This window comes from Lontra canadensis, unplaced genomic scaffold (genome assembly GCF_010015895.1).
Source record: "Lontra canadensis isolate GAN:19392208 unplaced genomic scaffold, GSC_riverotter_1.0 scaffold43, whole genome shotgun sequence".
NCBI lineage: Eukaryota > Metazoa > Chordata > Mammalia > Carnivora > Mustelidae > Lontra > Lontra canadensis.
The window spans coordinates 6543866-6554300 of NW_022631037.1; the positions used below are offsets into that span (position 1 = coordinate 6543866).

Sequence of the window (10435 nt, forward strand, 5' to 3'; positions counted from 1 at the left end):
CCCAAGTCTCACTTTCCCTAATGGTAAAATGAATGGGGAGTTTCTTGCCAAATATTTCACAAACTGATTTTTATCTTTGGATCACTGAGATTTTATGGTAATAGGTATCATTCCCAGGAGGTTACATGCATAAAATCAGAGAGTCAACATGAAATGCTGAGGAAGTTAACATCTGGAGATCACAAATCACGGCCCTTTGTGTTTTCCCACTGGAATCTAGAATTTCAGGACTCATTACTTCTAGCTCACCTCTTTCATTATGTCACTGGTACCTCTTTCACCCCACAACCCACAGAGATAAGCACTAAAATCTATTGTGGAAAATTGGAAAAATTAATACGTTGCTTTTACACATTTTAAGATTGGGCTTTGGTAGATTTAGGTGTTTAGATAAACTATCTTTGGAAATAGGACAACTAAGACACCACAATCTCAGGTGGGATAGGGAACCCAGAAACCAAGGGACCATGATAGACTAAAGAGAGTAAGACTTTACAGTCAAAGAAAGGCAATTATCATATGATCTCCCTGATATGAGGAAGTTGAGAGGCAACGTAGGGGGTCTGGGGGGGTTGGAAAGGAAAAAATGAAACCGGATGGGATCGGGAGGGAGACAAACCATAAGAGACTCCTAATCTCACAAAACAAACTGACGGTTGCTAGGGGAAGGGGGCTAGGGAGAGGGTGGCTGGGTTATGTACACTGGGGAATATAATTGCTATGGTGAGTGCTGTGAAGTGTGTAAACCTGGCAATTCACAGACCTGTATCCCTGGGGCTAATAATACATTATATGTTAATAAAATGATAAAAAATTTTTAAAAAAGAGAGTAAGACTTTAGGCCTCACTAATCTCCTCATTCAGAGGTTGCTTATTGTTCTAAGCTTTGGTATTCTTATCTGCAAAATGGGCCATGATACCTCCCTCTAGAGACTTCTTTTAAGGCCTAAATGAAATATATATGAAGAGCCAGACATCCATCAGGACTTAATGGTAAGTAACTTTTTTTTTTTTTAAGATTTTATTTATTTACTTGACAGAGATCACAAGTAGGCAGAGAGGCAGGCAGAGAGAAAGAGGGAGGAAGCAGGCTCCCCGCTCAGCAGAGACCCTGATGCGGGGCTTGATCCCAGGACCCTGGGATCATGACCTGAGCAGAAGGCAGAGGCTTTAACCCACTGAGCCACCCAGGCGCCCCTAATGGTAACTATCTTGATCATCCGTTTCCAGATAATTTCCTATCAGGAGAGAATCTGTTGATTAGCTGATACATGTATTCTTCTTAGAAAGACTGGAAAAAGAGCTACTTGGTAGTTTCAGTTCTTATAATAAATTTCTGAACCAAGCGCCGTAAACAAGGCTTTGGGGCCATCCAGAGTGGAAGACCCCAGCAAGGTATGGCCACACTAGAGGATGAGCTCTCTCTACTCATGGAGGAATGGACACACTTTACACATATTCTGAAGCCCCCACAGCTCACCACCTCAGTGCTGTTCCATAAAGGCCCATTAATTAATTGATTTCCGGAACCTGTTCAACAGCTTCCCACTTGACAATACTAGTGTCTTGCTGAGACTTATCACAATTGCCTCATTCAAAGGGTTAGCTTCCAGCTAAGACTTATGAAACTTGGTAACAAACTACTTTTTAAAACATAAAACTACTGGCTTCTTGACAAAACTTCACCAACTGATGGTAGGAAATCACAGTGTAGCCCAGTCCCGTAGAAGACCTAATCAAAGCTAACAAGTCCATGGAGGAATCAAATGACATATAATTCAAAGAACATTTATAACTGACTTTGACAGGATCTCATCACTTCAGAGTAATAAAATGTCATATTTGGGGATTTAATTTTAAAGAATTGACTGGTAAACATTTAATTGCTTTGACAGACATTAGATGATTCTTTCTGTGACCAACTTCCCTCATAATTAAGTCTGGCTTAAGTTAATATTAAAAGTCCATTCTGAAGCCATAAACACCTCTGCCATGCAGTGAGTAGTCAGAGGTGAGGCGAGGGGCAGATATGCAGGAGGCCATCAAGAGTCAAAGGGCTATTTAAAGAAAATCCAAGACTTCTTAATGGTACCTTAAGGTACCTTAATGAACTCTGACCCTAAAACTGAGGAGCTAATCCGATCCCCAACCCATGACTCTCCCCCTTATTTTCACACAGGTTTTAGATTCGCTTTTTCTCATGTTCTGGTGTGTAAAATACAAGGTGGAAGACATACAGTTAACTGAGGTGGGACAGGTAATGGGAAAGGGTCACTAGTACGGCTTCAGAGATCAGACTACCTGGAGGGAAGAAAGAATGGGAACCCAAAGAGAAATGGAGGGCCAGAAGAGACAACAATCTAAAATAACCCTGCTTTCCTCAGGGAAGGGTCCTAGCTAAGTATCAGAAGAAGGAACCAGGATGGAGAAAAACAGGGAGATAGGATTAGAAGCAAGCACGGAAATGCTAAGAAGGCTGGGTACCACAAGAAAGACACACCCAGTATACAGAATAAACAATTGTAAGAAGGTAAAATACCACAGGCTAACACATGGGTAGTATAAATTCATCTTCTGCCCTTATCTCCTTCAGTTAATACTCCAAACCTTCAGCAACCTTGAGATTGCCCAGATCCCCTCCATTTTAGGGCACAGCTACATCGCTTTCTACCCCAGTTCTATAGTGTATTCCATTAGCCCTGGAGTCTTCCTGGATACCAGGAGAGTGGGACGGGGGCTGAAGGACAATCAGCTCAGTCCCTGATACACGGATGTACCAGGTCTTGCACCAGGTACTAAGGAGTTGAAGATACCTATGAAACACAGCAGTCATTCTTCAGAGGAGGATGATCCATTCTGAGAAGCAAAGTGGTATGACATAAGGGCCTGGGATTTAGAGTCGGAGGACTGAGTTGATATCTTGCCTATGCCTCTTAAATAATGGGAGGAAAAGAAAACCCCGCAACCTCATGGAGTCTCAGTTTCTTCATCTATGAGTTAAGAACAGAACGACTCCAAAGGGTTGGCAAGAGCATCCATTAGTTACCAAAGGCTTTCCCCCATTATCCACCCACAGTTCCGGTAGTTCTACTTTAGCGCTTACTCATCTCTCAAGTTCTTCCATTCTGGGACCTCCCTGAGGTAGCTGCTATGAGTAAAGGACAAGGGAGAGGTAATTTAAAAAGAAACAAAAACAGAAACAAAAAAAAAGGAAAAGGTCTCTAAAACTATGTTCACATCCTAACTTGAAGGGTTTCTTCAGAGTTAGCACCAAGACCGTTCAATTTATCTCATTTCTTCTCATTCTGCTACTCTCCCAGAAAGATGTGAATGTTCCTCCCCCATGAAACTCAAACACTAGAGCTGTGCACACCTCAGCACCACCTCGGTCCTCTTGAAACACACACCCAGAGCCCCTAAGGGGAGGGTGATCCTGGCTAGTTGGGGCCCTAACCTTGTGGCCTGGGGCCTGGCTGAGGTAAACAAAGGCATGCGGAAGCAATGAGAAAGCCATCCAGCTCACTCTCAGGCGGCAGGCAGGGTTGGCAAAACATACCATAGTAAAAATGGCAACTCACCGAAGTGACTGAAGAGGTCATAGGGCCGAGGATGAGGGGAAAAATGGGAACGTATCCATTAAGTGCCCACACCCAAGTCATAAACAATAAGGTGTACAGCACTGTTTAAGTCAACAAAGAACGTTCTCTGAATTATACTCTGCAGGAGAGACTGGTTGAAACTTAATGAGCTCCCAGTACCTCAGAATTCCACGAAGCTGTTCAAGTGAGGTAAAAAGCTAACAGGGAAGCATTTTTCAAGACTTCAGTTCTCCTCATGGGTAACACATACACAGACTTCTTGACTGGCTCAGTAACTATAGGTTTTGAATTACCAGTTCCCATCTCCTGACCAGGAAAGGCTCATTTTCTAGGAACACGCTCTTTCCACGAAATTAAATGCTGTGACAATCAGCAAAACTCTCTCAATTCTGTAATTCTCAGTTTTAATTCATACTCTAAATAGCTTTTTGCTGATATATGTGTTTTTTTTTTAACCTAAAACTAAAAATGTGTCTATGGCTTGGGAAATCCTAGAGTCTTGATTATAACATTCAAAGTACTTACTGACAAGGTGAGTTGGATTTCTTTATGATTATAATTTTTGGAAATCCTTTTCTTCAAAGCTTTTATGGCATCTTTTGGCCTACAGCAATAAATACAGTGAAATCATCAATTAGGCATTGTTGAAAATAAGCACTCTCTGAAAAGTAATGTGCATTGTGGAAAGAGGAGTAGCTAAGGAGAAGACCAAGGCCCTGATTCTGCTTGAGCAGAGTACTTAACTTCTCACATGTGTTTCCTCCTACATCTAGGCAGATAATACCTACCACCTTGAGAGAATCAAACAGAATATTTACATAATAGTATTACCTAGAAAGCACTACATGTGAAATGCACTCATATTCCTATCCTTCTATCAATGCACAAAACTGGTTTACAGGAAATGTAATCCCCAAAACAATGAAGGTTACCATTTTCGATTAAGACTATATCCTGAGCACCCCCCAAGGTAGGTGATATGGGAGGAATTATGACTAATTAGGTCAACTACCATTTTACATTATAAAACAAAGGATTCTGTAAAAGTAGAGGATCAAAATTTACTTTGAGGTGGTAGAAAGGTACAAACTTCTAGTTATAAGATCAATAATCCTGCGGATATAAGGTATAATATGATGACCATAGTTAACACTGCTGTATGGTATATTTGAAAGTTGCTAGGAGTAGACACTAAAAGCTCTCACCACAAGGAAAAAAAATTTTTTTGTAACTATATAAGGTGACAGATGTTAACTTATTGTGGTAATCATTTTATAATACATGTAGGTCAAATCATTATGCTATGCACTTCACATACTAATTATATCTCAATAAAACTGAAGAAAGAATATAAATCCTTTTTACATATTACCTTCCAATTTTGTCTGTGTTTGTATGGGTACAATTTCTATTATGTGACAATTACACATGCTTACATAGAATTACAACTATTATAAATATATAGATATTATCTCCATTTCTAAAGAATTGCATATAGAATCTAGTATTAAACTCTTAGAAAAGTTTAGAATAAATATACTTTTTTGTAAGGAAAAGTTTTATTTTGAGATTCTGTTTTTGAATTATCAACGAAGAAATTAGTATTATCCATGAAGAAAAGTTTCGGAGGAACCAAATACGGTAAACATTATAGGGAAAACAACATAACCGCCTTAAAGAACTAACCTTAATACACTCAGTTAATATAGTCAATAATTAAATGGAATGCTTTCTTCATCAACAATCAGCATAAACTAGACCAAACCTTTTTGCTATCAGTTGTCACTTGAATGTGCTCAGGAAAATTAACATAATTGTATCCCTTACAACAACTTGTAATTAGACTAAAATCACAGATAGTTGGCCTTAATGATTTTTTAAAAATCTTTAATTCCTTGAAGTTTAAGAAGTGTAACAAAAGATAGCACATCATTTAAGAACACAGCATGAAGGTGGGTGAGTGAACATTAAGAAAAAGTTGTCTTATGAGGAAAAAAAAAGACTACTAGATTATTTCCTGGTTAATAATGACAACTGCCCAGGAAAGGTCACCACCAGGAGTTCACTAGCTTCTGGATAGTATTTTTCAGTTACAGTAGCATAAAATACTGGCAATCAGAGTAGGGGGAATTTCTAAAGAAGTTAACAATTCTGCTTTCTTTAAAGAAAAAGGAATTGGAGCTTCACAAAGACAAAATTTATAACTATTAAAGAAAAGGCAAAGAGAAAAATTATAATGGATTCTCAGATATTCCACATGCTGAAATAAGCAGCTGTCTTTATGTTTTCACCAGACAGGTCTTTAAAAGATAGTGATGCCCTAGGGGGGGATGAAAACACTCAACAAGAAAACCAAAAAGCATAAGAGAAAAAGTGCTGTGTTCTGATGTTTCTTATCAGAGACAAATTCGTGGACCACACACTGTACTCACCCATCGTGGACAGTGTTAATAATGTCACAGATGTGCATAAACTGGCCCCAATCTTCAGTCTGAACTCCAGCAAATGTAGCCTTTTCTGCAAAGAAAAAGCTCTTGTGTTGAGTCAGAGCTACAACAGAATGAAAAATGTCTGGTCTTCCTAAAATAATCTGCCTGGGGTTCACTAATAGGTACCATTAAGTTTATATTACCAAAAGGCAAAGAGGGTTTGTGTGGGTTTTTTTTTTTTGTTTTTTTCCTGAGCAATTCCCAGTAATTCGGGAATCAATCAGAACTCAAGTTCAGAGTGCTACGATTACTGCAGTAATGAATGACCTATTAATAAAAGCTGCAGACACAACACCTGGGGGTAGGGGCAGGACCGGTTGGCTAAATGTCCATCTGCTGGCCTTTCTGAAGACAAGCCCATATCGAGCAGCTACCCACAAAGTCAAGTGCATAGTGCAAAGTATTTTATCTTACACAACTTCATTTATCATGTGATCGATGGTGAAACAGAAGTTCAGAAAAGTTAAGGAAATTACCCAAGGCTACACAGCCAATACAAGGTAGAACTAGCATTCTAATTCAAATTATTTAACTTTTTTTTTTTTTTAAAGTCATGGTGGGGAGGGGGGCATGTTGAAAAAGAAAGAGATCAGAACTGAAATTGTCTGTGTCCTTGAGTATTAGAGCAAGGTCACTCCCAGCACCTGAACTAACCAAAGCTACCCCAGGCAGACTTGAATGCTTTTGAAACCCAAACAATCAGATATTTTCCCCTCTCCACACATTCTCCTTAAGAACACAAAATGCCACTTGGCAAGAGTAATAGAACATAACCTAAATGAACTTAATATATTCCCTTCATCAAAGGAGAAGATCCTCAGCACGGAAACATCAGGACTAGCAGGGAATGGAGAGAAAGTTAAAAAGGATAATGAAGAGGGAAGAATAGGGTTTGGCTGGAAGAACCCCAAAGCTTAGCCTGCTTCCGATCTAGGAAAAGATTTGAATTTGGCATTCCAAAGACAAATCTGACTAACTTCGTGTTGTTTAGACACACCTTGTTCCTTCTGCCAGATTCCCTGTTCTCCATTCCTTGCACTTCCTCCCACCTTCCCATCTTCCTAGAAAACTCCTATTCATCCTTCAAAAGCCATGACAAAATTTCTCCCTTTTCTGAAGTTTCGAGCGTTTTGAAGTTTTCTTGCATTGGAAAGGTACCATACTGTAGTTACTTCATAACTGGGTCTGTCTTCCCTACAAGACTGCACATTCCCTTAGGGTTGAGACCACGTCTCATCTCATTGAGACCTGCTTCATCCAGGTCCAGGCATATAACTGACAGTGAGCAAATATTTACAGTATTAGATAATTCATCAGTCTATGAAGTAGCAGTCTAAATCTATTTCTGCTCAAAATTCATTTTAATATCCATAGGAATACAGCCGGCCACAGTTTAGAAAGCATTTTGCCCCTCAGGGATAGTCACTCTCCCCATCTTCCAAAGATGGGGGGGAACCTTACAAGGTTCAGGTTGAGTGGTATGTTCCCTGTTAACTGAACTGCAGGCAAAACTGTCCAGACCTGAGTCTCCCTACTGTAACCGCCAGGTTCTCAGTTCTTAGGATTTCATCACCCCACTAAGTTCCTGACATTATCACGCTTTGCTTGGCACCCACAGGCACTGTGCCACACCCGGTTCCCAAGGGAGATTGGAGGCGAGCAGAAGGAAGGGAGCTCCCTGCTGGTAAAAACAGTCCAGTCTCTGGTTTCTGCTTCCCACTACGTTATTCAGAGCCACAGAAGAAAGGACACAGGCAAATACATGCGTGGTCCCTCCAGAGGCCTCTTGTGACCCCTGACGGCTCCCCTACTCCTCGCTTCCTTCGCTCCAGGACTGGGCATTTTCATTCTCTTTGTTTACCCAGAAAAAGTAACTCAGGTTGTGAAGGGCTCGACGCCAAGAGAGAACTGGTTTAAAGGGACCTGCCGCTCACAGTGAAGTCACATCACGCAACCTCCCTGAACCCGTCTTTCCCTCCCCCGTAAAACAGACACAGCCACACTCGGCCCTCCAGGGAGTAGCGAACTTGACGGACAACTTTCCCCTGGCTCAGAAGTTGACCCTTTCTCCCAGCACAGGCCGGAACACTCCACACCTGAATCCCGTGCGTGCTTCACCTGTTGGGTCCCACGTCCCAGGAAGCACCAAAAAGGAAGGCAGATTTTAAGGAGAGGTTCCAGGAGGTGTCAGCCATAAAGAAATGCCCCAAAGGGGCCAGAGATTGGGTGGGTGGGATTCGGGTGCCCTGGGAAAGTTGCAGGGGGAGGGGAAGGATTTCCTCAAACTTGGACGAGGCCGAGAATGGAGTCAAGCGGGAAGGGGGCCCCGGGTCCCCAAAGCCTGCCCGGGCGTCTCCCTCTCCCGCTCTTTACCTATGAGGTGGCCCACGGAGGTCGCATAGGGATCCCGGTGACTCTTCCCAAACGCCATAGTAGCCCCACCGAGCCGGGCCCAGGAAATCCGCCTCCACCGCTCTCGGGCTCCCGACTCCACCCGCTCGGTGCCCCTGGCTCCTCCTCTTCGGCCGGGCGCTTCCCGGGCTCTGCAGAGGCTGCGCGACCTGCCCGACCGCTGCGGGGCGCCGGGCACCCGGCGTGGGGCGCGGGGGCGGGGACACGGGGACGCCCGCGCACCTGCCACGTGCCCCGCGGGAGCGGCGAGGAGGCGGCGCTCGGGGCCGCGGGGGGTGTGGGCGGGCGGCAGCTGCCGCGTGGTGCCCGCGGGAGAACAGCCGGGCTAGCGCGGGGCCGGAGGACCCGGGTGCGGTTGTCGTCCCCGCGGAACCGGCCGCCCTGGGGTCACAGCCTGGGGATGAGAGACCCGTGCTCTGACACCGCCGTTTACTGGTCAAGTTCCTGCTCTTCTCTGCGGCTCTTGCTCCCCTTTGTAGAGAAGGAAATACGGGGTTAATAACAGAAATCTCAGGATTATTGTGAGAATTAAGGATGTAAACCGCTTAGGTCGGTGTCTGGTACCCACAAAATAAATATTTAACCACTGAATGAATCGAGTAACTAGAACTACTTCCTACCCCCTCCCTCAACCCAGATATCTTGAGGTGTGTTCCTTGTCCTTTAGAGGAGGTGACACATGGGAAGAGGGATTGTCTTCGAATGTAGGGACGCCCCAGGAGCCGGCGTCCTTTGTCTCGCCTCTATTTCCTGAGGGACTACAGGGCGCCGCCAAGGAGGCTGTGGGTTCCTAACCCTCCCTCTCTCCTGGGAGCTGTGTTTTCCAGTAGAGCTGAGAAGAGGAGAGGGGCTTTCCTCCGGCTCAGGCAGGGAGTGTGTTTGGCTGCAGAACTGCTTTGGAATGTAAATCTGAGCCTGAGCAGTCCAAGCCCTTTCCAGCTGCCTTTCAGAAGCAGAATTCATTTCCTTTTCCTGTGCATTCGATTAACATCTGATTAGCCATGTTAACCATCTCCAGCGATGCCAAAGACTGCTCAAGTGTCCCGTGTCACAGGTGATGGGCTTCCTGTCCCTCCGGACCTTGCTTTTTGCGGTCAGCTTGGGCCAGTGCTACAAGGCCTTCTTTGGCCCTGGAAATAGTGACTAAAGAGATCAAAGAGGGCTTGTTCTGACTTATGCCCTTAGTCTTAGATTTTAAAATAGACGTCAAAAGCAATTGTAGTGGTGCCAATGGGTTAACCAACTGGTTTTTTTCTTATTTCTGTTATTTCAAATTTTTCTTGACCTAAGTGAGCCAATACCTGGGATTCTGAAATCTAGAATGAAACCTCTTTATTGTGATGGCGTTCCTTTTGATGGGTTTGGTCCTACCTGTAACCGATCTTCTCCACCTGCTTATCCAGGGTGAGTGGCTGTTTCAGATGGTGCCAGTTAGCCACTTACTTAGTCCTAACTACAGCCTGCTGACACTGTTGAAAATCTCTTTTGTGACATCACCCCACCTAATCTCCAATCCATGTTTTAGATTCCAGAAAGATACTTCACCTTCTCTGAACCCTCAATCAAGCAATCTTAAAGGGAAAGTCAGCTTTAGTGTAGCCTGCTGGTGGTGTCAGTGGCCTTCCAACAGGGATTGAGAACTAGGAAGGAACCAACCATCTGAACAGATTTTTAACATAATTCTGCGACTTCTTCTGGGAGAGGTTTTGGGGGGTTTTTTTGTTGTTGTTGTTGTTGTTTTAATTTTCTTGTGTTACAGAATTGAGGCACTGAGAACAGGAGAAATTACACCAAGAAGTATGTTCAGGATGTTATGGCTAGATAAACGGAACCAGGATCTCAGCTACGCCTGGGGAGAAGTATTTCTCTCCCCATATAAGGATGTTATGGTGGCTGCAGTCTCCTTTCTCTGTGCTCTGCCACCTTCTGCAAGAT

The 10435-nt window shown here is 43.5% G+C and overlaps 1 protein-coding gene across 3 annotated transcripts in view; it reads right to left on the reverse strand.

The window, feature by feature from the left end:
* TOM1L1 (target of myb1 like 1 membrane trafficking protein) overlaps positions 1-9908 on the reverse strand; it is a 57261-nt gene extending 47353 nt beyond the window's left edge. Inside the window, exons 1-3 of one of the 3 annotated variants that reach the window (XM_032872022.1) lie at positions 9872-9908; positions 6032-6116; positions 4125-4203 (exon numbers count right to left, since the gene is read on the reverse strand). In XM_032872022.1, the coding sequence (XP_032727913.1) occupies positions 4125-4203; positions 6032-6069 (117 nt within the window). In that variant the 5' untranslated portion in view covers positions 6070-6116; positions 9872-9908. Of the gene's footprint in view, positions 1-4124; positions 4204-6031; positions 6117-8461; positions 8698-9871 lie in introns of those variants that run through there. The other 2 variants (XM_032872021.1, XM_032872020.1) reach the window with 2 other exon arrangements.
* Positions 9909-10435: the final 527 nt, after the last annotated feature.